General features: G+C 39.4%; 1 protein-coding gene across 6 annotated transcripts in view; it reads right to left on the bottom strand.

The window, feature by feature from the left end:
- The window catches only part of cadpsa (Ca2+-dependent activator protein for secretion a), a 129987-nt gene that overhangs the window by 88999 nt on the left and 13896 nt on the right, over positions 1 to 27092 (bottom strand). For all 6 annotated transcript variants that reach the window (XM_084395379.1, XM_084395383.1, XM_084395380.1 and 3 more), the window contains exons 3-4: positions 17843 to 17956; positions 13978 to 14310 (exon numbers count right to left, since the gene is read on the bottom strand). In XM_084395379.1, the coding sequence (XP_084251505.1) occupies positions 13978 to 14310; positions 17843 to 17956 (447 nt within the window). The remainder of the gene's footprint in view (positions 1 to 13977; positions 14311 to 17842; positions 17957 to 27092) is intronic.

Here is a 27092-nt window from a genome sequence, read left to right as displayed (position 1 = left end):
TCAGGGTCATTGGCACCCATGGTAAATATGAGCAAAGAACGTTGTGAGAACTTTTCATTGTTGAAAACAATTGAAAATGGGGGAAAGTCTCATTATGAAATGAACGTTTTTCTCCAAAACACGGTGATCACAGTTATTATTATCCTTTTTTTATTTAATACTTTTTACAACCTCCTTTTGCCAAGATAACAGCTCTGAGTCTTGTATAATGCCTGATGAGGTTGGAGAACACCTGGCAAGAGATCAGAGACCACTCCTCCAAATAGAAATCTGTCAGATCCTTCAAATGTGTATGTCCAGGTTGGTGCCCTCTCCTCTTCAGTTCACCCCACTCATTTTCTATAGGGTTCAGGTCATGGGACTGAGATGGCCATGGCAAAACCTTAATTTTGTGATTTAGTGACCCAATTTTGTATTGATTTCGATCCTTGTACAGATATACCCCTTTTCCACCAAAAAAGAACTGGTTCGGAACTGGTGCTGGTTCAAAGTTGGTTCAACCTGTTTGTTTTTCCACTGACTAGAGAGCCCAGCGAACGACGTCGTTACGTCACTGTGTACGTTGCCATAGGCTACGTCTTAGCTTTCCTTGAAACGCTTGCGCCAACCTCAAACTTCAATTACAATGTTGGACTACATTGTCTTTCTGCAAATGTTTCTCCCAGCATTGCGATCCTATATTGGGGTCAGAAGAAGACGTTTAGAACACATTTGTGCTGCTCGTCTGGATTACTATAAACGGAGGTTACGTTTGAGAAGAAGTTCGATAATAACCCCGCCCCCATCCCCCGACGTAAGCATAACATGATAAAAGAACGGTTCTAGTCCAGCAAAGAGTTGGTGCCGCTTTGGAACCAATTTTCCTGGCCGAGAACCGGTTCTTTGGCTGTCGAAACACAAAGAACTGGTTCGCGAGTAGGCACTGGCTCCGAACCGGCACCAGCACTACCTTGGTGGAAAAGGGGTAACAGAAGATCCAACCATTGCCAATTATAAGATTTCAAGGGGCGGTCAGGTTTCGATTTTTTTTATCAGCTGGTATTTAATAGAAACTATGATGTTTTGTATCTAAAACTATGTCCAGGACCTCCAGAATAAAAATAGGTGCACAAAATGAAAGATTTAGCCGTACATTTAACTGTGGGCATGGAGTACTATTTTATCCCTGTGTGCACCAAATCCATCTTGTGACCAAAAAGCTATTTTTAGTTGAATCTGCTCTGGTCCTGTTTGAAGTTCCAGTAGTGTCTGGCAACTGAATATGCAGGAGTTTGTTTTTGAATGAAAGCAGAGGATTTTTTTCCCTTGAAACCCTCCCAAAAAACTTGAATCTTGAATCTTGTTCGATATATTTTGAGGCTTTTTGACCCCAAGAATCAACTAAATTCTGCAATTCTTTGCAGAGAGTCTTTGATCACTCAAAAAATCCTACAGTACTTGTCGTGCATTAAGGCAATACAGACACACGTCTTCTTCCAGTCAGATTTGTAACACCTCCAGTTGATTGGAATGTTTCCCTGAAGTTGAAAATGGGAATTTTTTTCAATGCTATAACTATTTTCTTATAGTCACTTTCTATTTTGAGAAGCTCACTCCTAAAAAGGCAGGGTAGGTGATTTGTTCCAGAAACTTTTTTTATGCTGGTTGAAAGTCTCTGAAACATCCTTGATTGCTAATCAAGTTTAGTAGTCTAAATGTATTTACTGTATATGTATGTACTGTGGAAGGCATAGGAAGGCGCAGGACTATAAAATGTTCGTCCAATCATTGCATTCGGTCCGATGATAAAATGTCCTTACTGCCTGTCTACGTATGTATTTTCATACCTCCGCGAACCTGCTCGCTCAGACAACACACGTCATCAGCGCGTTTAATGCTATGCAGAGTTAAACAGACGTCAGTCACCCAAGCACCACAGTCACCTTTTACAGTTCCTCCTTAACCAAAACAATGAGCTTATGCTGCATTCACGCCATTACTACTGTAATTTGGAAGAGATGGAAACCCGTGACTTTATACTCGGAGTGGTTCGTGACTCGAATTTATGCGTTTCAATGGCAACACTTTTGCTTTGAGACATGAGGTAGTTTAATGCCGTCTCTCGTGACGCTTTTGTTTGCTCCCTGCTGTGTGCGTTCATGTGTTTTGAAGGAGGCGTGGCTTTGGAGACGTTCTGAAGGGAGGGTGGGATCTTATGCTTTCAGAGATTTGAAAAAAGAAAGAAATTGTGACAGCTCAGGTGATTGACACAAAGAAAAAGAGAGGGTGTGGGTAGAGACAGAGAAAGAGGTAATTATAAGGTTACAATGTGTAATGTATTCATGGGAAGAACAGCTGATATGGGCAAGAGAGTGATTAAAAGCCCTGTGTGTTTACGGTCTCCCTGACAACTACCTCAGGTCGCACAAAGGGTGCTGAGGTAGTTTCTGTCAAACCACAATCGGCTTTACATGCACAGAACCTCAGAAATGCGTAGCCAGACATCAAACACGGACCACAGAGCACACACACATCATGGGCGCAAAGGGATTCGGCAAAGCAAAATGCAAACGCGTGCATGGTATTTATTTTCTGAGCTTTCAAAGCTCATTGTGTTATCTGCATTTCAGAGAGTCCAGATAGCACAATGAGGTTTGATGAGAGTAAATGAGTGGCAACAGCTGTCCTCGTGGCACCAGCGTCTGCTCATTTAAGCGCCGTCTAAAGAAAAGCCTTTGAAAATGCTCTGTAGTTGTTTAGCCATTTCTGTGTTGATTTTTGGTTATGCGTAGTGTGTCTCTGTCATGAATGTATTCAAGCAGGGATGCCATTTGTTAAAGTGCATGTGTGCATGTGTGCCTGTGTAGAACCACCACTGATTGATCTCTGGTTTATATTCACTAACCGCAATCAACCAAAGAGTGCACATCCTGGTCAAGTCACCTTGCAGCTCCGGTTGTATTTGCTATTCATGCCAATTACATTAGATTAGGCTTTCATTAACCAAAGACGGGGCCAGGAAGACAAATCTCATTCAACAGAATAATGCTTCCTACATCAAGACGCCCACACCAAAACGCATATCCTGAGCGAATGGCTGAAATCCAATTTGTTCCATTTGTAGTCATCATTGCAGGGTAAAATGCGTTTGTTAATCAATATGCACCGTTGAAATTATGAGAATGAGAAAAGGGGAAAGAGGGAAAGTGTAAAAGAGTCAGCAGTGGTCCCGTTTGATGAGATTCCCAGTGTCCCCTCCTGTACAGTGTGACATCAGTGTGGCACTCGGGTCACGACTGACATGGAGTTAAAGAAGTTTCCTTCTGTGTTCTGTGAGGTGGATGCGTCATCCTACGAATGCACCCTCACCAGTGGATGTCATTTAATGGATTTGATCCTGTTAGACAGGGGTACTCAACTGGCGGCCCGCTTGCATTTATTTTGTGGCCCGCGTCATGCTAAATATGAATGTATTTTTTATTAGAATTTGCACCTTATCTCAGCATTGTACAGCACATTTTGTGAATCAGAGGTTGATCTTTGATGTCCTGCAAACCTAACGTCCTCCATTAACAACCAAGTTCGTCGATAAGTAGGCCTAAAAGTTTTGTTTTGTAAAATTTTGGACAGATTCCCCAAACAACACACACACACAAATCTATGGGACGAATCGCCTAGGCTGTGTGAAAATTTTTAGCTTCAAAACAAAAAAAATTCACCAAAAGACGACAACTTTGGGGCACAATGCATTTTGTACCAAAACTAAGATTAGAGTAAACTTTATAGTTACTACGCGATATATAGATTATTAAATATCAAATGAAACACGTTGTCAAATGATAGCTTATTTGAAAGGATTATTGCCGCTTCCATAGACATCAGTGTATATTTTACAAACTATACATGTTTTTTTGCTAGTATTTAAATGCCAGAAACATAAAATAAACATTATATGGTTGAAAACACTTAAAGGGATACTCCACTTTTTTCGGAAATATGCTCATTTTACATCTCCCCCAGAGTTAAACAGTTGAGTTTTACCGTTTTAGAATCCATTCAGCCGAACTCCGGGTCTGACGGTACCACTTTTAGCATAGCTTAGCACAGATCATTGATTCTGATGAGTCCAGTAGCATTTCTTTCAAAATGACCAAAGAGTTTCAATATTTTTCCTATTTAAAACTTGACTCTTCTGTAGTTAAACCGTGTACTAAGATCGACGGAAAATGAAAAGTTGCGATTTTCTAAGCCTATATGACTAGGAACTACTCTCATTCCGGCGTAATAATCAAGGAACTGTGCGGCCGTACCATGGGTGCAGCAGGCGTAATGATATGACGCAGCGCCTGAAAATAGGTCTAATAGGTTAGACAAACTTAGTCCCGGTCACGTTGGAAGAAGTTACCGAGCTGGGGACTATTTTCAGGCGCTGCGTCATATCATTACGCCTGCTGCACCCATGGTACAGCCACATAGTTCCTTGATTATTACGCTGGAATGAGAGTATAGTTCCTAGTCATATAGGCTTAGAAAATCGCAACTTTTCATTTTCCGTCGATCTTAGTACACGGTTTAACTACAGAAGAGTCAAGTTTTAAATAGGAAAAATATTGAAACTCTTTGGTCATTTTGAAAGAAATGCTACTGGAGTGGACTCATCAGAATCAATGATCTGTGCTAAGCTATGCTAAAAGTGGTACCGTCAGACCCGGAGTTCGGCTGAATGGATTCTAAAACGGTAAAACTCAACTGTTTAACTCTGGGGGAGTTGTAAAATGAGCTTATTTCCGAAAAAAGTGGAGTATCCCTTTAACAGTTGTGATAAATGACAAGTGCTGTGCGCGTCCATCTCTGGCTCAGTGCCAGCCAAAGCATTAACGCAGATTTGAATTTAGTTGATCACATGACGCACTGAACGTTCTAATCACACCGGTGTGATCGTACGCTTCAAAGGGTTAATTATTTTGTCTTGTGGAAGCTACATTCAAATTCTTTTGGCTCAAAAATCACATGCCCAATTAGCTCACGGCATTCTGCACTTTTGCAAAACGTCCTGTTATAATCAAAGAATAAATAAATGTTCGGTATTCATTGATTGTGAACTGCACTGAAACCTGAGCCTGAAGAACGTGCAACAGTTCTGCATGTTCACTAGCCTATAAAACGTGCCGCACTCATATTTATGTAATTGGCTAAATTACTGCCTTTTTATTTATTCATATCAAAGCCATATCACGATTCCTGGATTTGTTATCCTCTGATTTAAGAAATCTTAGAAGCATTTTATACCCAACCATTTCAGATATTTATGATTATGATATGATTTTTCTATGTGCTACTAAATACATTTTACAGTTCGCACACATCTAGGGGCTGTTTACATGACACCGTTTTCAACCAAAAACGTAAAACTTTTTATGCGTTTTGGCAGTTCATTCTGAACTTTTGAAAACGGGTTTCAAAGTGCAAGTTTTTTAAAGCGGTCTCTGTGTAAACAATAAAAACGTGAATCTGTGAAAACGATGACGTCATGCACATGCGTATTAAATGTTCAGTCTATAGTTTTTCATCGCCATCTAATGGCCTGGCAGCAGAATGCAGCGTTTTAGTCGTTTTCGCGGATCCGTGTGAATGGGGGTCGTTTTGGCAATGGTATCGTCTACGCAGAAAACTCGAAGGAAATTTTCTCAGTTTTAAGCATATCATTGTCCGTATGAAAACAGAGTCATGTAAATGGCCCCGCTTGGGGTACATTTACACGACACCATTTTCAAATAAAAACACTAAAACAGAACACTTTTTATGCACTTTGGCCATTCATTTGTACAACATCATCATTTTGGGGACCCTGAAAATGCAAACTTTTGAAAACGGCTTTCAAAGTGAAACAATAACATTATCATCTCCATGTAAACTACAAAAACGTGAATCTGTGAATACGCGTTCAGTACAAAGAAAAAACCCTTAGTCGCAAACGTGAGTGAAACGCACACTGTCAAGCACTGTCACTTTTCTATTTTACGTTTACTTTTCTGTTCAATTCGTTCTTTTATACAGAACAAAGCAATAGAGTCACATTAATATGTGCTGTGCACTGTCCTCTCAATAACAAACACACAACAAAAATAAGCCATGTAAAAACTGCAGCTAAATTTGGTTATCACATGGTTGTGCTTAATCCTGTTCTGTACACACACAGTTCAGTAATTTACAGGAGTGACAACCACATTCAGCCGAATTAACTCCTGAAAAATGCGGCCACTAAACACACTGTAAATTTTCAGGAGTAACAACTTCATTTAAATGCAGGAGTGAGTCCCCTAAATTATCGTTCCCTGTGTGTACGGAACATGACTGTAACGGTCACCAGCTGGAGTGCCCTTGAGAGCCACCAGAGGGCACTCCACACCAGACTATCATGTTTCACTCACAAACTACATCTCCCATCATTCTCTGCCTGGACTCATCAGCACTCATTATCACATTCACCTGTGTCTCATTATCTTGTTAATTTCAGCCTATTTATTCCATGTTCACTCATTTACTCTCTGTGAAGTCTTGTTTTAGTGTCACTGCAATTCTGAGCATTCTCCTGGTTTTCATGTCTCTTGGTTCTGGATTTCTTGCCCTGTTCCCTAGATTACTCTTTTGCTTCTGACCCCTGCCTGTTTTGTGTGTTTGTTTGTGCGGACTGCCTGCCTGTGTTTGACCTTGCCTGTTCTTTGGATTACCCCTTAATAAATCTGCATTTGGATTCTCCACCTTCCTGTCTTGGAGCAGTTCGTGAGAATGACTCACTCCTGAAACTGCGATACACTGGTAATCATGTTTGGTATATGCTATTTTGACTAAAGTAATATTACAGTGACAAAAGACTCATTGTGTTCAATTTTAACTAAAGCACAGTCGACGGAGGAGTCGTGTTTTGTTAATGCTTATAGGCTACTTCACAGAGCGCACTGGCAGTGTTGCCATGTCCACTTATTAAAGCAGTTTTTAAGTTTTTTTTTTTAAGCTTCCCATCTGTATGTGCTGCCAGACATACTCTGTATTTGTGACTGTATTAATATTGCCAGATCTTGCAAGCAAATCAGCTAACAAGCACAAGTCCATAAAAAATGAAATAAATGGAAATGCTTTATACTAAAAATAAGAACGAAATATCGCGACCCACACCTACTCACTTTAATATCTCCATAAATTTGATCGCTGTAAGAGCCAAGATTAAACAAAACCCCAATAATGCTTATAGTAAGTGGGCATGGCAACACTGCGAGACTGGACAGCAAAACCAGGGCTGAATGCAATGGGGATACCACCTGGGAAGTAAGAGGGTAGTAAAGAAAATAAAAGATGAAAAATAACAGGCAAAGAATCCAACACAACATTGCAAAACACGAGATTAGATGAGGCTGGGTAACTGCTTGCATGAGACACAAACAACAATCTGGCATAAGACAGCACACAAGAGGGAACTAAATAGGGGAGGAAGGATTTAATTGATACTGAACAGAAGTGAAACAATAACGAGGTAAGAAATGGAATAAGAAGGGGAAGGGATCAGATGCCATGATGACAGCGAAGCACATGGTGAACTGTGTTCGTTTGGGGCACAAGAGTTCGGTTTGACAAACTCACAACAGAGAGACTTATTTGGTTTAATAAAAAAATAACAGAAGCATGCTGAATGGATAACTTATATTGAGCACCACATTTTTAAAGTGCCGTGTCATGTATGAGACGCTGCAAAAGACACGGTATGCGAGCGCAACAGTCACGCCTGCCTGGAGTGTACATGGAAAAACCATGGAAAGAAAAACTATGGAAAAGCAAAAAAAAACACTCTCAATGTGAATATTCCTTATCCACCTTATTTTTCAGGTTAGAGAGGGTGCAGTCAATTGAATAAAAAAAAAACTGAATTAAAAATGACGACAGAATTTTAATTTTTGAGTAGGCTATTACTTTTTTTTTTTTTTAGACCTGCGCAACAGTTGCACAATATTTGCTATAGTGGCATTATAGTGAGTTAAGGGACCAAAACTAATAGGTTCTTGATTTACACTGATCAGCTGATCTGTGTTCCAGTGTTTTCTATCGATTTTAATTGCCTGTCAATCACTTGCCATCCACAGCCGTATCTTGAAATGCCCTCAGGAAATAGTCGATAGATTGGATTAAACTCCCACTACCCAGGAGACAGCTAATGCACTGATACTGAATGCTATTAAACACATAGAAACACACACACACACAATCGACACAGCTGTTTAACACAGAGTCTGCCTAGTATCAACAAGATTTAATTTAAAAAGCAGGAAGGGGCTTGGAAGAAATAACGGCCTGCTGTGAAAAAAAATGCAGTATGCATCCTGCAGAAACTAACAGTAACAATGACAGTGAAGCAAAGCTAAAGAAGGAGACACATATGCCAGCGTTTGTAACAACAGGACTGTGGTGTCGTTGGGTTTGATTTGAGGGTTTGATTTGAGGTAAGGCCCAGTCGGCGTGTCAGCCGTTGCTATGGTTACTAGGATATTACCTTCCGCTCACAGTAAGGAGGATTCATGAGGCTTATAGAAAGATGATCAAAATGGAACAAGCTCAAATCGGCTCTCTTGGCTCCAGTGTGAACGCAGAAAGTGGCCTGATGATGAATAGAAGATTCCTACATTGACGCCTCCTCTGGATCCGGTGCTTTTGTTTCCCCACTGCTCACTAATCCCACAATTGCCCAAAATCTGCAGAAACCTTTATAAAAATTCTGTATGGAGGTGTTTCCCAGTCTTATCTTAATTTCAGTACAGCTGAATAGCATATTCGTTGACCCTTTCAGTTTTGATGAAATAGCTAAAAGAAAAAATATTCGAGTATCATTCTTTATAGTCCGTTAATGGAAAGAAGAATTATCACCTTTCCCGGCATTTCGGATCAATAATATTACTTATTTGGTTGCAGAATTTTGGGAATAGTCTTAAAATACTGCCTTCACTGACAGTTCATCGCTGTTTTCTGCAGAACTGCTTAATAGATGAAATTAACTAATTTAATAATAGATGATCATTACAATGGAACTGAATCAACACTGAACTGACTTCAGCTGAACAATGACACTATTTTCTTTTACAGCTGCTGTACGACTGTACTCTGTTTGCATCACTGAATCATTTTCCTGTTATCACCGTAAAGCTGCTTTGAAACAATCTGTATTGTATAAAGCGCTGCATAAATAAAGGTAGACTTGACTTTTGAAAAGAGCTTCTGATTATCCTGTAGAAATGTGACAGTTGAACACTCCTCTGCTTTTCTTTATTTGTTTTTCTCTTTCTGTCTATTCTATTGTTCTGGAACCCACTCATCATTGGCCTTCTTCCATCTACAGCCACTACTGTGCTCTCTTCATTCATTCTACACCATTTCTTGTTGCCTGAAGCAAAGTCAATGATTCACTATCTATGCAATTGTCATCGTAAATAGCTTTTCCACAAACCTCGCACATTACTGGTCTCCATTCATTTCATTTACCTGAAGTCGAACAGGAAATGGCCATGCATAGAATCTGGGATGAATCTGACACCTTATCAACTCACATCATTCTGTATAGTGTATTTTGAAATGATCTCTTAAACCTGGCATACACATACTGTAGCACATTATCAATTTGTATTATTCAAATAAGTAAAATGATTGTAAGGCTGCATAAATTAGGTCAAACAGAACCCGGAACACTGTAACACCCGATGTACTTGTTACATCGTAAGAAGAATGGCATGTACGCTAATATTAGTCTGTCTCATCCTTATCCCGAGGTTACCGTAGTCAACCGGATCCGGTCCGTATCCAGATTAGATGGTGGACCTTCATCTAGATATGACCATAACACAGCTATGAATATCAGCAGAGACCGTATCTACTAGACAATCCCCTGTGACGGTCTCGTCGACACAACAGCCATCAGCACAGATCCTCAGCAAAGACCTCAAGAACCAGACAGATCCTCCACACACACACACACACACCCTATGACCAGCTTCAGCCATACTGGCGTGATGAATCAATCTTCAAGCAAATGGAACTGGATGAGTATTTCTCCCAATCACGATCTGAACTCTGACTTGTGATGCAGCCTGAATCATAATGACAACGTGTTCGTTCGTTGGCCAGAAGAGAACTGACCCCCCAACTGAGACTGGTTTCTCCCAATGTATTTTTCTCCATTTTGTCACCTGCTGGAGTTTGGGTTCTTTGCCACTGTCACTTCTGACTTGCTTAGCTGGGGACACTTAATATTCAACAATATTATTCATCTGACTACTGACGCTGTTGTTTGAGAACTGAACTGAGCTGGATAATCTTTTTTTGCAGAACTGCTTTGTAAATTAAATGAACTAATTCAATAATTGATGATCTTTACAATGGAAATGAATCAACACTGAATTAACTTCAGCTGAAATGTAAAATTTTCCTGTTATCACTGTAAAGCTACTTTGAAACAATCTGTATTGTATAAAGCACTATATAAATAAAGGTGTCTTGACCTACTGTAGGGGTGGGTGATGTAATATCTGAGTATTGTTCTTTACAGTCCAATAATGGACAGAAGAATTCTCACCTTTCCTGGAATTTTGGATTAATTATTTTACTAATTTGGTTGCATACCTTTTGGAATAGTCAACACTGCCTTCATAGGCAATTCAACAATTCATACATTTTTTAAGCAATGAAAGAAAACAAATTTCGCAATATGTGCGCAGTATCTAAGGAGATGGTTTATGTGCGCTGTCTGAGAGATGTGCTTTATTAGGCTTGAACGCTTAAATATACATACTTATATAACAAATGCACATCTTTGCAAATATCCTCATATTCAGTCGTTTATGTCTTAAGTGAATGTGAACAGTTGAGAAAGAAAATGCATGTGTAGCGGACATGTGGATCCGTGCATTCGGCCTTAAAGTGACAGCAGTCTAATATACCTGCTGCCGTCTGTGTCATTAATGTTAATCAAACAACAAAAGAGAGAAAAATCTCACACTGCTCTTGACGGGATCACTTTTGTAACTAAAAATAAATGTATATTTAATTTACAGTGAAGACTTTGCAGTGTTTTTGCAGTGCATTACTTTATACAATTTATGTATTTATGTTTGTTCTATTGTAGTTTTTGTCCTATTGTTTGTAATTAGTTTCTTTGTTCTTATTTTATCACTGACTGTTTACTTTCAGTGAGTTATCTTTTTTTTTTAGGATATTGAAATTGGTGACAAGAATTATGAAATTGTAATGGTACCAAACATTTTGATATCATAAAAAACTAAATAACTACATAATGATATATACTGTTATCGTGAAATAAAATTACTCATATCATGATATAAGGTTTTAGTCATATCACCTACCCCCTAATCTACTGTGGACTAAGTGTGACTTCTTGATTCCATGTCAATAGGCCCTATCATACAGCACCAGGCACGACGCAAGTGTTTTTTGCTAGTTTCAGCCCGATGCAGTGAAAGTCCTGCTCCACGTTGTTTAAATAGCAAGTGCATTTGCGCCCATTTGTGTGCCCATGGTCTGAAAACGACCAGTCTGAAAACACACAAAAAATATTGCACCATTGACTTTAGACCAGGTTTCAGTTAGTCAATATTGACAAAGTGAAACTTGGTCTAGTCAATGGCGCGATATATTTTTTGTTATTGAAAAAGCACGATAGTAATGTGCGCCTATAGGCGGGTCCACAACGCAAGTACTCTTTGTCCCGTTGATGGTCTGCTTGCACACTTTAACCTCACGCACGAGCAAATCCGTTTCCTCGCTAGAGAAGCGTTTAGTTTTTCCGCTTGCAAATTCCACCATGTAAATAGTGAATCCGCCATGGCGCGAGAGCAACTAGCTTTTAAAGGTGTCCTAGAATTTGAAATTGAATTTATCTTGGCATAGTTAAATAACAAGAGTTCAGTACATGGACATGACATACAGTGAGTCTCCAACACCATTGTTTTCTCCTTCTTATTTAAATCTCGTTTTTGAAAAACACCCCTGAAAAATAGGCGAATCTCCACATAACACCGACTGTGACGCAACAGTCGGGATCATTAATATGTACGCCTCCAAAAATGTGCATATGCCAGCCCATGTTCAAGGCCAGGCGGAACTGCGCAGCCGAATGAGAGACATCATGGCTTGCAAACGAGCGAAGCATGGCAGTTGCTCAGTGTTTGGATGTACAAATGAACACAAAGGTATATTTTTAGTTCCTTCACCCGAGCCTCTGAAGAACCAGTGGGTTATGTGAATGTCTGATGTGTAATTGTTCAAGTTCAGACAGATAATCTTTCTCTCAAAGTCGTTCAATACTGTTTATGCATCAGTAAATCAAGCCAGTGACTAACCCCCAATTTCCACCAGATGCGGAACGGCTGCGGAACGGCTCCGCTGCGTGACAGCTCCGTGTTCCGTCGTCCGTCAATACCCACCAGGTCCGGATTTGTTGCGGAACGGCTGCGGTCATGACTGACAGCTGAAGTCACGAGGACCCACGAGATCTCGCGAATTCACGTATGATCGCGCGATATAAGTGCTCAATTGCTGCGGAGCTCTCCGGCATCCGGCAAAAATAGAAGCTCTGCGTATCTGCTCCGGAGGACTGCGGATCGCCGGAGTCGGAACGCAGCTGTACCGCATTCAGTGGAAATACACTCATTGACTTTAATGGAAACCTATTGACTCCGCCGCCGTGCCGGAGCCGTAACGCAGCCGGTGGAAATTGGGGGTAAACGATCAACTTCACGTCGTTTCTCTTAGTAGGATGAAAATAATCGTACTTAAACTGTGATTAATATACAGATAGCGATCAAAGAACAATCCCTTTCCAGTCGCCCAAGCTGTCAATCACACAGCGCGAGTTTATCTGGATACTTGCCAAAACTCGTTATGAAATCAATGACGCTGTTGCACTGCACAACGAAGCTCTTACTGTACGTACATCATGTTTGCATTGGTGAAATCATTAGTGAGAGTGCAGAAACTGCGTTGCAATGATAAGATCTTCATTCACGTGATCAACAGGCTTACACTAAAGTCTCACAGCAGCCAATCACAGCAGTGGGCGTTTACACTGCAGTCTCACAGCAGCCACGCCCCTTCAAACAGAGCGTACAAATCAGAGGCTAAAATCAGGCTAGGAAAAATGCCTTTTATTTCTAAATTATAACAAATTTTGATCTAAAAAACATACTAACATTATAAGGGCACCCCAGGAAACATTCTAAAATAATAAAATAATCCATGCAAGGGCACCTTTAATGGGAATGGGAGATGAGACTCTGACTGGTTTATTGCACGTTACGCCCAAAACACACCCATTACTCATTAAGAGAATAGGGACAACCCTTTTAGACCATGTACCAGGCACACCGACCATTATTCCCATCATTAAACTAGCAAAAGTGGATTTGAACACGCCCCAAGTACACTTTAGAGTTTAGACCATGCTCTTAGATTGTTCAAATAGGCCCCAATGCGTTTCATGTCAGTTTCATGTCAATGTAGGCAACCCTCTGACTTGAGTTTGAAATGTACACATTTCTGCAGCAGGTCTAATAAAAAAATCTTCTAACTGAAGGATGATTTGCAAATTCACACCCTCTCAGATAAATCACTGTCACTTTTCCTCAGGAAGCCTGACATGTGTTTTTTCTGGTTACTGCAGATGCTTTCTAGACCAGTTTCAAGCAATTTGAAATAACACATAATTACTCTTTCTTTCAAGCCAACTCTCGCAGAGTGCTTTGGGTTTAGTCATCTTTACCAAAAAAAGAAAAGCATGGCAAAAATCTGATTACAGAGCCAAACCCAGACTCACATAATTATATATATATATATATATATATATATATATATATATATATTTTTTTTTTTTTTTTATATCAGTATCAGATACTAGTTTGCACTTCCTTGACACTGAACAGACTTGCATAAATCTTCCCTGCTTACCTGACAAGCATTATACAGCAGCTGGTGCTCAAACTTCTTAATTCCAAGAATCTGTTGGAACATCTCATACAGCTGGTCCTTGCTGAGAATGAGCTCAGAGGCAGCGCTGGCTGTCATGCGCTGCTGTTGTTTGCGTGGGTCTTCCTCTCCCCTGTAGATGGTATCAAACTTGGCCATCCACGAGCTGAGGACCGTCTCCTTGCTCAAACCATCGATCTCGGGCAGGCTGCGGACACGCTTCTCAATATGCTTCTTGAAGACCTCACGGGAGTCACTGGCCGAGCAACCGCCGCTTTGGACCATGCGTGATACACGGTCGCTTTTAAGGAAAATCTGTGATCAAAGATAAATCTAGTTACAGAAAAGAACCAGGCATTTATTTGATATAAAATACAGTAAAAAAATAATACTGTGACATTACAATGTAAAACAAATGTTTTCTATTTTAGTATATTTTTCAGCAGCCATTACTCCAGTCTTCAGAAATCATTCTAATATGCTGTTTTGGTGCTCAAAAACATTTCTTATTATTATCAATGCTGAAATCAGTTGCCCTGCTTAATATTTTGTGTGGAAACCATGATACTTTTTTATATACTGTACATTTTTGAGGACCTTGACTAGAAGGTTCAAAACAACAGCATTTATTTGAAATAGAAAGCCATTATAGGACCATTATAAATGTCTTTACTATCTTTTGATCAATTTAACGCATTCTTGCTGAATTATTAATGTCTTCAAAAAAAAAAATCTTATTTCAGTAAACACAAAAGCTAAAGAGACATTTGCGAATAAAAAAAAAATAGATACTCACAAACACATACTATATTCGCCAGAGGAAGTTACCATAGCAACAACAATCTGCTTGAGGCTCATTATTGGATATATGTTGTTAGTGTCATTTTTAATAGGTTTATATATCATCATAAATATATGTATTGTTCTGTTTAAAAATTCACATTATATTCAGATTTACATATTCTCAATTTGGGTTGTACTCAAATGAACCTCAACATTCATATGTGCCACAATAATTTCCTTTATATGTATACGAATGCATATTGTATATACATTTTCAGATGAATTTTGTGGTATAATGCTTATTAAAACAAACAACCCCCAAAGTGTAAATAGACTCAGATTCAAGTGTGATCTAAACTCAGAAAATCAGAGGCTAAGACGGTTTCTCTTCATTCCAAGCATAGCAATTTTTCTGGCAGCAAAAGTATTGGCCGCAGGTCAGCGCAACCTTGTTAAATGGTGATCAAGACACTTGAGAAATACTTTGTCTTAAATTAGACAAGATTGTCGCTGTGTCATACAGTCGAGTCCTGATTCATAACAAGACAAAATTGGTGTGAATCTGGCAGTGCAGAACCTGTCTGACAGTGTGTAGAAGGGTTTAAGGTTATATTTATTTGATAATCTATTCTTTACCCCTTTTTATTTTTTCTATTCTCTCACCATTCACCTCTCATATTTTTTTTACCTCAGTCTACCTCTCTTCAGTGGACACAATTCCCTTAACGTGCCTGGATAAGCAGGGGAGATGAGTTGACAGAGAGGGAACATCCAGCACAAATTCAATAAGAGTTTCAGGGTTTAATTGAATTGAAAAAGCTGGCTTTGGCTGTGACTGAATACAAAGGCATTTCGGTCATTAGTTTCACCTCATTAAATTACCACCCATACTGAGAGCAATCTCCTTTACGCCCATTACTCTAGCCTGTGCTGCAATTTATTCCCAATTCACCTTTTCTAGGTCATAAAAGATTATATATCACCTTAAATACAATTATGTATCACTTTGAGATTACTTATTTACCAGCAAGGCAAAGTTTTATAAACTCCTTTGCAAGGATTTATTTCCTCTTCATTTTGGGCTGAAGTAACTTGAAACATTTAACAGGTTGATTGCAACAGTTTGCTTGTGTATTCAATACATGCACATATATGGATTACTCTGCTCATCAAATCAGCATAAAGCAAACAGCTTAACATTTCTAAACAATCCCCTTTAAACTGCATTATATTAATGGGAGATACAAAGGATTCGGTTAGATGTCCTCAAAAGTCAACAAGTGCTACCTAACCAAGACTTCCAGCACCATTCAAAAGCACCTTTGCCTATAATGTGGTTTAAAAAGGCATTTCTTTGCTGTTTGTGTTTTGCTAACTTTCATTCGGCTTTAAACAACCGACACAATCACCCTGGACTCTATAATGACACTTATTGGTGTGAAACATCATGAAAAGGCATTTTTATTTGCTAATGCCATTGCAAAAATACCCTATTTTCATGCATATTTTTCACCTAGTATTTATTTATTAGTAACTATTCACTATTACTTAAAGTTAATATGGGGGTTACAAAGATAAAGTGAGCAGTAGACATATCCCTTTAAGAGAGATCTGATACATACTGTACACTACCATTCAAAAGTAATTTGTTTTTTTTAAACTGAAATTAATAATTATTATATTATTATATTTCTGAAGGATCATCATGTGACACTGAAGACTGGAGTAATGACTGCTGGAAAATTAAGCATTGCTATCACATATTTTAAAAGTTTTTAAATTGTAATCATATTTCACAATTACTGTAGCCTAGAAATCTAGACGCACCCTAGTGGCAGCAAAATGTATTTTGCAGCCAGGTGGGTCTAGACACTCTCAATAGACCTTCTAGCTGCAAAAACCCAAATTGGGTCAGGCCAATCACAACGCGTATAGAGTAGGCGGGGCGGGCTTAACATAATGACGACAGAGATGTGACGGTTCCCTGGCTTGAAAACAAAGAATGGCTGCTGGCGAACAGTCTTTCGAATCGGCTTTGGCCGCGACTCTGGAGGACTTGGAGTTAAAGGGATAGTTCACTTTGAAATTAATTTTTTATATGTTTTAGCTTACCTCAAGGGCATCCAAGATGTAGGTGTCTTTGTTTCCGCAGTAGTTTCAATTTTGATATTTTTAGGTCAAACCGTTCTTGTCTGTCAGTCATATAATGCAGGACGATGGTCATTGTCTCAAAACACAATAAGCACAGAGTCCAAGCACGAGCGGTTTGTGTGAGAAAACGAACAGTATTTATATCGTTGTTATCTCTTGAAAACAGCACACGTCCAAATGATCTGACGGCGCGGGCGGGTATAGATATATACATAGATGTCGCCTTGGCTACGGTTTCGTTCCAATGAACTGCAGTAGCGAAGGTGACATCTAGTGTATCAAAAATTAATTTCAAAGTGAACTATCGCTTTAAGTTTTTCTTTGAGAAAAGAGCAAAGAACGGCACTTAAGTCATTCTTTAAAAAGGAAGATGTGTTCGTAGTTTTGCCGGTGTTACACCAGATTCTGTGACCGTCATAATATGTGACCGTAGTGGGCGCGGTTGTCACTGCGTGCTCCGTGATCTACGCAAACAGCGTAACTTCTGACTATAAGCCAAAGGTGAAGTATTTACGACACGTTTGTTCAGATATGGCAAAAGTTGAATCTATCATCTAACGTTAGCTCAGCTGTTGGGAAAACGCTCTGGTTGGTTGTAGCGCTGTCCTATTGCGTGCAGAGGGAATTTGAAAGACAGCCGTTTATCCCGCCCCTCGGATTGAGCGTGTCTATGGTGAGTTTCCAGACCTAACATCTTGATGTAGGTCTGGCTTGCCAGGCTACAATTACTGTGCTATTGGTCAAATAAATGTAGCCTTGGTGAGAATACTTCTTTCAAAAACATTTATAAAAATCTTACCGACCCCGAACTTTTGAACAGCATTGTATGGGTTGGGTTTAACATGAGCTAGTTTGAGATCCACTGGAAGTGTAACTCCAGACTTGTTGCATTGATGAATAAAATGAGCCTAACCTCATAGTAGCTTTGGACAGCGTTGATGAAGGCCTCATCGGCTACAATCTGAGTATCTCCATTCAGGAAGGCCAGGAAACGATCTTTCACTGTCTGAAGGTGCTGCTTGCTGATCTGAAATGAGAACACATCAGAAAGACAGAAATTGAAATATATTACTGAATTTCACTTCATGTGACAATTAAAAAACAATGCAATGTTGTTATTTGGTGACCAGGGCAAGATTCACAAAAAAAATCAAGACATTTTTTAAGACAAATTCCAAAGTTTGTAAGAATGTTCATGCAGAAGTGCATTTCTTCAAATATTTTCTTAAGCACATCTTTGATATAGAAGTTAAAAAGAATTTGATTCTGAATGTTTTGGGAATCCGGCCCTAGAGAATTACTCAGCAAATGTTCCATTTGAATCCATCAGTGGAAGTTGGAATAAGTTTTCATTCTGCCTTGACCTCAGATCAGTTTGACGTTCACTTAATGTTATAATTAGCGTTTGATGAACAGATGAATGTGGCCCTTGAGCTGCAAAAAAAAAAGAAGCCAAGCCTCACTTAACAGTAACAGATTTTTTCCCCAGTAAGTATTAGACCTCTTGCCAATTTTACATTACAAAAACAGATCATATTTCAGCCAAGAGACCACATAAAACCTCTAGACGACTGAAGATGAGAGACACTGACCATCTCAAAACATCTTTATCCATCTGGATAGAGACTCGATTTGAAAGAAATGTGAAACAAGCATCTACATTAAAGTGATTGCCCACAGAGTGCTTCAGCTCTACAGCTGCTAATGAGTTTTGCTCATTATATGGATATGAAACCATGATCTTTGTGTTTGGAAGCTTGGCTTTTTAACAGTTAAGCCTATTTTTTTTCCTTCTTAATATTTTCAAAGCTCTTTTCTGTTCTGTTTAGCCGGTATTCATGTTCCATTTGTGACACTGAGGTGTTCTCCACTTCGCCCATATTCGCAACACACAAATTATTAAGAGGCTGAGAGCAGACTGAATCTCTTGTCTCATAACAGAGTCAAGGAATTGATAATTATAGAGCTTATCCTGCGTTCCTCTCCTCCCTTGTGTGTTTTTCTCCCTTCCATAAGAATTAAAAGTAAAATAAGCCATTTGGTATAAAAAATGTGGGCTTTACAGTTAAATAGGGATAAGAAATGAGCTGGATTTGATCAGTTTTTGTGCATAAGAGAGAGTTCTGGCTTTATGAACCCACCTTGTGGATGAAATGATTCATAACAAAAGAAAAATAACATACTGACAATAGCCATATGACTCATTGCTTAGTCCTTTGTGATACTTTAAAGGTTAGTTACACAGTTGGCCAAGTTACCTTGATATAAGTGGTACAAAATAAAAAGATAGAAATGATAGCACAGTAGTTGTACTATGATATGACACAACCTGAAATGTTCAAAAGAGCATGTACTAATGAAAGGCTATACTTCACACCATTGTTCTAAAGCATTATGGGTAATTTTATACAATGAATCCACTCATAATCCATTTTACTTCTGAAATGTGACGTATTTCCAAGTGCAACATGATATTGGATTAATTGGAAACCTTGGTTGAGACTGAAAATTTGTTATTTTGATTGAAACAAATATATTTTAACAACGTACATCAACAAATCGTTTACAAGACAGGACTGCATTAAAAAATAAAATGGTGTCCATTTATATTTCATGATGACTTTAAAAAGATGCTATGCAATGGTTACAGTTTCATCTGGTCTGTCTTTATTCAATACAGATATGCACACACTGTGAATTGTTAATCAGAGGATCAATGTAAACATGATTTCCTTTTAATTTCACCATTGATTTAACTCAATGAGATACGGCATTTAGTTAATTTTCTTTTGATTGTCACACCTGTCCAGTAAACAGCAGCAGGCCTTTGATATTTTAGTGTCCCCACCTCCAGGGTCTCAAGCCATATGGTCTCTGTTTTCAGCAATGAGATCAGTGTGTGTGTGTGTGTGTGTGTGTGTGTGTGTGTGTGTGTGTGTGTGTGTGTGTGTGTGTGTGTGTGTGTGTGTGTGTGTGTGTGTGTGTGTGTGTGTGTGTGTGTGTGTGTGTGTGTGTCTTTTTTGAATGTTGGACATCCTTTTAAAATCCCAGGTGTTCCTCCTCATGGAGTATGTTGTCATGGTCACTGAGAGTACACATGAACACACCCTTTACCCCATTATCCCCTCTCAGGTTATCAGTATGACCTCATAACTATGAGAGGCAGCTGCATTATCTCTATTACTCCATGGTAACTGCAGGAGTGATTATAGTGGATAGGCTGTTGATGAAGAGCAATTAAAGCGTATCCTCTAAACACTCATCGTAATGTTCTCTCTACGCCACCATGACAATGCCACACAAATGTTGAGGATCCTACATGGACCCTTTTCACAGACTGTGATGACATTTTAATCATTGTAAATCTAAATGTTTTTTATATAGATATATATATATATTTTTAAATAAGTACATTTATAAAACTATATTTTTGTATTATATTACCTTTGTATCCAATTAAAAAAAATACTAGCTCTTAAGAAGTCAATACATTTTTTAAGAAAAAATCCAAAGAAGTTGCCAATTCTTCAGAAGTTCTCAAATTTTTTCTTAAGATCATCTCATTTTAAATAGCAGTTAAAGGGATACTTCAGGATTTAGCATTAAGCATTGTATTAGTAGAAAACCTGTAGTATTTTCGAATTACCGTGCTTTCCACCCTCATATCCCCCTGAGACGAGAGATCGTCATTTTGCGTCATCGGAGGATTTTTTGGCCAGAGGCTAGAGACTACAGCCAGTATAGGGGCTGTCCCGCATGTTTTCAACCCGCCCATAGAGGGTGGGATCTCACTCACAGAATGTACACAGCGTCAGCCGTCTTTCTTTGGAAGCTAAGCTAGCAGGCTCTTGTTCTGTGGAGAAAGCTGAGTAGTAGGGGTTACCATCCTCTTTTTCCCGGACACGTCCGGCTGTCGAGATCGTCCAAAATGTCCGGGATTCGGCTTTTGCTTTCTGCGGTCGCCATTCATTGTTTACATGCACACCTTTTGTTTCAATCTAACTGAATTCATTCCGATTGGTGAATCTGAATGTAGTGTTTACATGAACGCTAAACAAGTGATCGGTTGATGTGCGTTTTAACATTGCTAAGAAAATTCCCGCTCCTCCGTGAGAGATACAAGACCAGTGCGTCTCGGTGTCGCTCATCAGTAATCACGCCACCGGCCTCGCGCCGTTCTCCCGCGCCCCTCAGCCTCGTCCTGCTCGCCACAGTAAACATAATGAATGAATGGTGACTGTAGAACGCAAAAGCCGAATCCCGGACATTTTGGGCGATCTCGAAATCCCGGGCAGACTCGTCACGGAGACTCACTAGTAGCCTAGCCTTGTTGTTTACTGCGCTCTCTTACCGGTAGGCGTGGCTTGGGAGTGGCCTCCTAGGGCAGCGAAGCAAGTGCATTCTGGGAGTTGTTGTCTTTCATCCACATAAGCCAAAAATACATTTTCTGGCTTTTCTCAGTCTAGAAAGCTCCAAATTCAAAAATAATTTCACATTTCCTCTACATATATGACCCATTTTAAATACACATTCATCTTTCCAGAGGTGAAGTATCCCTTTAAGAAGAATTTAAATGTTTTGGGAATCCGGCCCTATAGAATTACTCAGCAAATGTTCCATTCAAGAAGTTTACTAAAAAAAAAAAACAAGTTAACGCTGCTGTGAGGGTGTTTCTAATACAGCGGCTGTGGCAGTGACGGTAACATTTATATCTTTCTCTTTTTTATTTTTGAAAGTGTGAAAACGCTATTGTGGAGTTTTTCTTTTGCTATTTGAGCAAATGGGAACATAACAAATATATTTAACGTGGCCTCTCATTCACTGCTATAGAAGTTTCGGTTCTGATTAATTCAGTTCGGGAGTATAGATAAAAGCCCGCCCGCACTGACAATTGATTGGTTGGGTCCTTACATGCGCTTCGTGAGGAACACACACACACTAGCACACACATGCAAAGTCTCTCGCTCCCTGTCTCTGCCGTGCACGCATGCGCGCTCTTGCTTGCTCGCTCTAGATTCCGGGAGATTTTAACTAATTTGCAGGCATCAGGGAGCCGCGATCAACATGCGGGAGACTCCCGGAACTTCCGGGAGACTTGGGATGTCTGAGAATGTTTGTTCCCAGCATCCTCCTTGGCCCACACCTGCACCTCATCTACCATTACCCGCACCTGCCAGCGATCATCATTATCATCACAGCTGTCTGTCATTGTCTGACAGTGTGTATTTGTATAAGACCAAATTTAATCTGTTCATCATATTAAGCAATCAAGTCTCCTCAGAAAATTTGGACTAAACCACTGAATTCATATGGATTAGTTTTACGATCTCTTTATGAACTTTGAAATGTCAAAGTGATAGTTGCATAGCTGTTTGGGTAGGCTCTGGCTAAGCTGTGATACAAACAAAACACTATTGGCTATTTAAAAAAAGGGAGGAGCTGGTCGATATGTCCCGCTCTGTCTTCCTGTTTCAGTGGAAATGACATCAAGCATTGAATAATGCTGTGCATTTCAAGGCACTTCAGTGGGCCTTTAATAACTCCCGCAAGTGCCACATTCATATTGCGGGAAATTCCCACTCCCATTTTTTTTTTTTACAGAGTGAGTCCATTCAGCTCTTGGAGTGCCACTGTCCTGCAGAATTCAGTTCCAACCCCCATTAAACACCTGAACAGCTAATTAAGGTCTTAAGGTGATGATACACAGGGCAACTTTTTTGAGCAATATTGCTGGGCAATGTTGCCGCCAACGAGCAACCAGATGAGACACAGGGCCCACGACCGATCTAAATTATCCAGATATAAATGTATTGCCCATTTTCAATGGGAAAGTGCTCAAGCAACAATCGCTCGGCAAGATTGCCCAGCAACATTGCTCAAAAAGTTGCCCTGTGTATCGTCACCTTTACTTAGGCGTTCCAGAAACTTACAGGCAGGTGTGTTGAGGCAAGTTGGAGCTAAACCATCCAGGACCAAGTTTTGGCACCCCGATATAGAGAGACGTGCAGAGAATATAGTATTCTTCATTCTTTCTGACAAATAGTAAAAGAGGATGTGAATAACAGTCATTTTTAAATTGCAGTGTACAGTGTTTATTATAAGGGGGGGATGGAATCCGCAGCTCATTACTCATTACTCACTACTCATGAGTACTAAAAAAGCAACTCTTTTACTCTTACTCAAGTACTTTTTACTCTTCTCACAGCACATTTTTTTTAAAGTAATGGTACATTTACTTGAGTATATTTTTTCAGTACTCTTTCAAATTCCACCCCATATTAGTTAATGCACTGGGGCAGCTATTTTAAGTCATGCAAGTATAAGAAATTCTGAAATCTCAAACCGCTGAATGGTATCATGTACTTATGCTACATTTCTTAAAGTCAATTTCAAGCTGACTGAGCCAAGTGACACTAACCACCATATGGTACAAATCTATACCTTGAATCCAGTGCAAGTCATTATGAATGAATAAATGTAAATGTGTTTCAGTCTTTACTCTGCTTTTCTAAAATATACATAATACAATAAAATATAAACAATATACAGCCTAAGCTGTTGATCTAATGCCATTTGATTTCAACACCACAGCTGGCATTGCAAGCATCATGTATTAAATCATATCAGTGTTGAATATCAAAAAGTGTACAGTGTAATGAATGAACAGCCTGTCATCAGGGACTCTCCAAAACGAATGGTCATGGAATTAATGACTGAGCTGAATTTAACTGGAAATCTTTAATGAATCATTCAACTCTTCTGCTCCTCCATCCCTCTCTCCCGTCAGTCCTTTCCTCTTCTTTAACTCTTAGGAAATGACTCATTTCCTCCCTGTAAAGATTAAACTATCATGTTGTTAAACGTTGGGTTATGGCTATTTCACTGCTGTTGGCACACGCTGGTGCAGCTGGAGCAATAAATACAGCTAATGACTCTCACGCTGTCCGTGCAGACCCTCCCTTTCTCTATTCGTAAACTGTTATGTTCCAAACTCTGATTCACAGAAGCTAAATAATGTACATTAGTCCAGTTTTGTTATACAGTCTCTTTGTGTGCAAACTGTAAAACTGCTACAGGCTACACACATGCAACCTTAGATCCACCTCACACCTGCCTGTTGCTGGTAACTATAGCAACTGACAAAACACAGACCCTTGTCATTGAATCCATAGGTAGTAATTTACTATCACAGACATACACATGCTAACTACAATACTAGATAATGATGGCAAAGGCTGGGTTGTATCAATCTGCTAAAACCTTACTGGCATCCACAGTGTTTTCTGCCACCGGAGTGGGGGTGGGGACATGTGGGGGGAAGGGAAGCTTATATGATTTAACAGACGACTAGGAAAAAGTCCATGTTCTGAGGATGTAAAAAAAACACTAAGCTAGAGGTTAAAATTGACTCGGAGGACTTTATTAGAGCCGACCTAAGCCCTGCGCACGGATCAGAGTGAGGTTTACACATTTAAATTGACTTCTGCTACATTTAGGAGGGCACTTGAGAGTTTTTCAGCATGGTCTATATAAATTGTTGATCCTTATTGTGTATTCTCCCTTAAAGTGCCAGTCCTCGATGTGACCTTCCTAGTGCTGAAAGCACATAATTCCAGCAATAGCTCTTCCACAGAGAGCTGTTTTTCACAGAGAAGAGACTCTGCTTCCCTTCACGCTCAACGGAGCGTCGCATTTGGTTTTGTTCGACAGGAGAGTAAACATACCATGTCCATGGCTTTTTTCGTATTTTTTATTTTGCTCTGTTTACCAGTTTGAGAGAGAGACAATAATGAGTGGGAGCGAGAGCTCGTGGGACACAAGAAAAGCTTTTCAAATGTCACTCAGTCAGAAAGCAAGACTGTATTGTTTGACTCATAAGCTTTACTGTAAAATAAGGGGCTTCAAGATGATGTCATTTCTAGCATATTTAGCTGTGTAGACAGCATATCGTTTCAAAGAACAAATATAATGATCTAGAAATATATTGGATAAAGATCAAGCAGCCAGTGTGAATCAGCTACTGGTTTGAAAGCAAACCACTTAGGGCGTTTTCACACTGGCAGTTTAGTTCGGAACGGGGCCCAGTTCGCATTAAAAATTGCTAATGTAAAAGCTGTCATGCGGACCCGGGTGAGCAACAAAGCTGAGACTACCCGGAGGAGGTGGTCTGAGTTCAGTTGCTCTCAAACTGTGAAAGCAACACGGACTCGGGTGCTCGTTTAGGAAGTAAAGTAACCCGCTCATGAGTTTCAGCCTATTACAATGTATTTAGTTAAATAAAACACATGTAAGGGATTAAAGTTTTGATGATTAACCTTGAATATGAGCAAGAGTGTTACAATATCATGCTTTAATTTTTTTTAAATGCTTTAAACAATTAGAGAAAAAAAAAATTGCTCATTTGTTAAAGTCAGCTTATTTCACTTCCATAATATTACGTTTCCGAGTGAAAAACAATATTCAACGAGAGAGAGAAAAAAGATGGTGGGACCAGGCTGGCTTGTTGGTTAGAAGGGGAGGGGCTGACAAATAAGAGGGTTTAATGATGTCACAAGAAGAGTACATTTGTTTCAGAGGCGGAGCAAGTTGTAACATTTTGGAAGGTTACAAAGACTTTACGTTACAATTAAAATCACATAAAAAAAACTTGGGAAAAAGCCTTTGTCAACAAATTGTGCAATAAAACCAGGAACACATAATGAGTGAGGAAATAAATAAATTGTATGTTGACTTTACCTGATATTGAGACAAAACCTTGCTGTTTTCCGGCAAGTCGGTTTGGTAACACTTTAGATTAGAGCCCCCGAAGTACTGCATGAGTAAAATTAATGTATAGCGTACTTTTCTGTAATTATAGTGTACCTATATTTACATGTGTATACATGTGTGTGTATATATATATATATATATATATATATATATATATATATATATATATATATATACACACATGTATATATATATATATATATATATATATTAGAGGTGGCACGGTACATGAAAAAACATCCGAACCGTTCGGTTTGCTTGTCTCGGTTCGGTGCGTGTGTGCGTCGCACGGTTCGACTTCGACGCATGCGCAATGTAGCCTCGTGCGCGTGCTAATACAATGCTAAATCATAAATCAGATGTATGTAGAATAACATTATGATGTCCAGCAATCGATTTAAATAGTACACTGGGTTTACTTAGACATTTAATGAGATCTACTCCACTATGTTGTTTTTTTCACGTGAATAAATACATAGGTCGACTGTTTCACAAATGTAGCCTACTTTAATAGTCCAGTGGCAGAACTCTTGCCAAGCGTGTCATAGGTTCATCAAAACCGATTATGCTTATCAGTGGTTGTATATCAAGCAGGGACAGATTTGTGTGAATTTTGCTTTGTGATTTCACTGGAACGAATAGAGAGTCTCCTCAACGGATTGAAGCGCGCGTCCGAGTGAAGACTGCGGCGTGTGCGCGAGCCACAAGAGAACACTGTATCACTGATCGCACATCCGATTGGTAGCCTACATCCGTGCCGCGAGATGTTTCAAAAGTGGTGGGGACAATATCGACCCTGGAGTACATGTCCCACCCGCAAATTACGCCTATGATGACGAGACACGAGGAGAAATTGACAAAGAACTGTCCGACACAGCCCACGTAGCTCTCCAGATGGATGGACCTCCAGGGCCACTGAAAGTTTCCTCACGGTGACCTCACGTGTGTGTGTGTGTGTGTGTGTGTGTGTGTGTGTGTGTGTGTATGTGTAGGCTATATGAACAATATGTAAAGTTTGGGGAATAAAGGGGTAACAACCAGGAATATTAAATATTTTATACTGTAAGTATTTTAGAACTAAGGGGTACTTATTCTAATATTATGATAGGCAAAAATCTTACATTTGGGAACAATTTAATGTAAACAAACATGGTGTACATTTTTGTAATAATAGTATACCAATACATAGGCTTTTTTAAATTACGGGGTATATATCAGTGCATTTATACAGTAATTTATTTTGATAGCAAAAGTGCAGCTGTTTTAGATTGGGCTTCTGTGTTTCAAGACAAGTAAAACAAAGTATTGCAACCTTTTTTTTTAAATACTGGAGAAATATACTCTTGTTCAGCGCAATGACAGGTTGAGTGGTGCTTCTTACTCTCTTGTTCTAT

Source organism: Rutilus rutilus (assembly GCF_951802725.1).
Source record: "Rutilus rutilus genome assembly, chromosome: 22".
NCBI lineage: Eukaryota > Metazoa > Chordata > Actinopteri > Cypriniformes > Leuciscidae > Rutilus > Rutilus rutilus.
The sequence above is the reverse complement of the archived record's forward strand: the minus strand, read 5'-3'. Positions and strand labels throughout refer to the sequence as shown.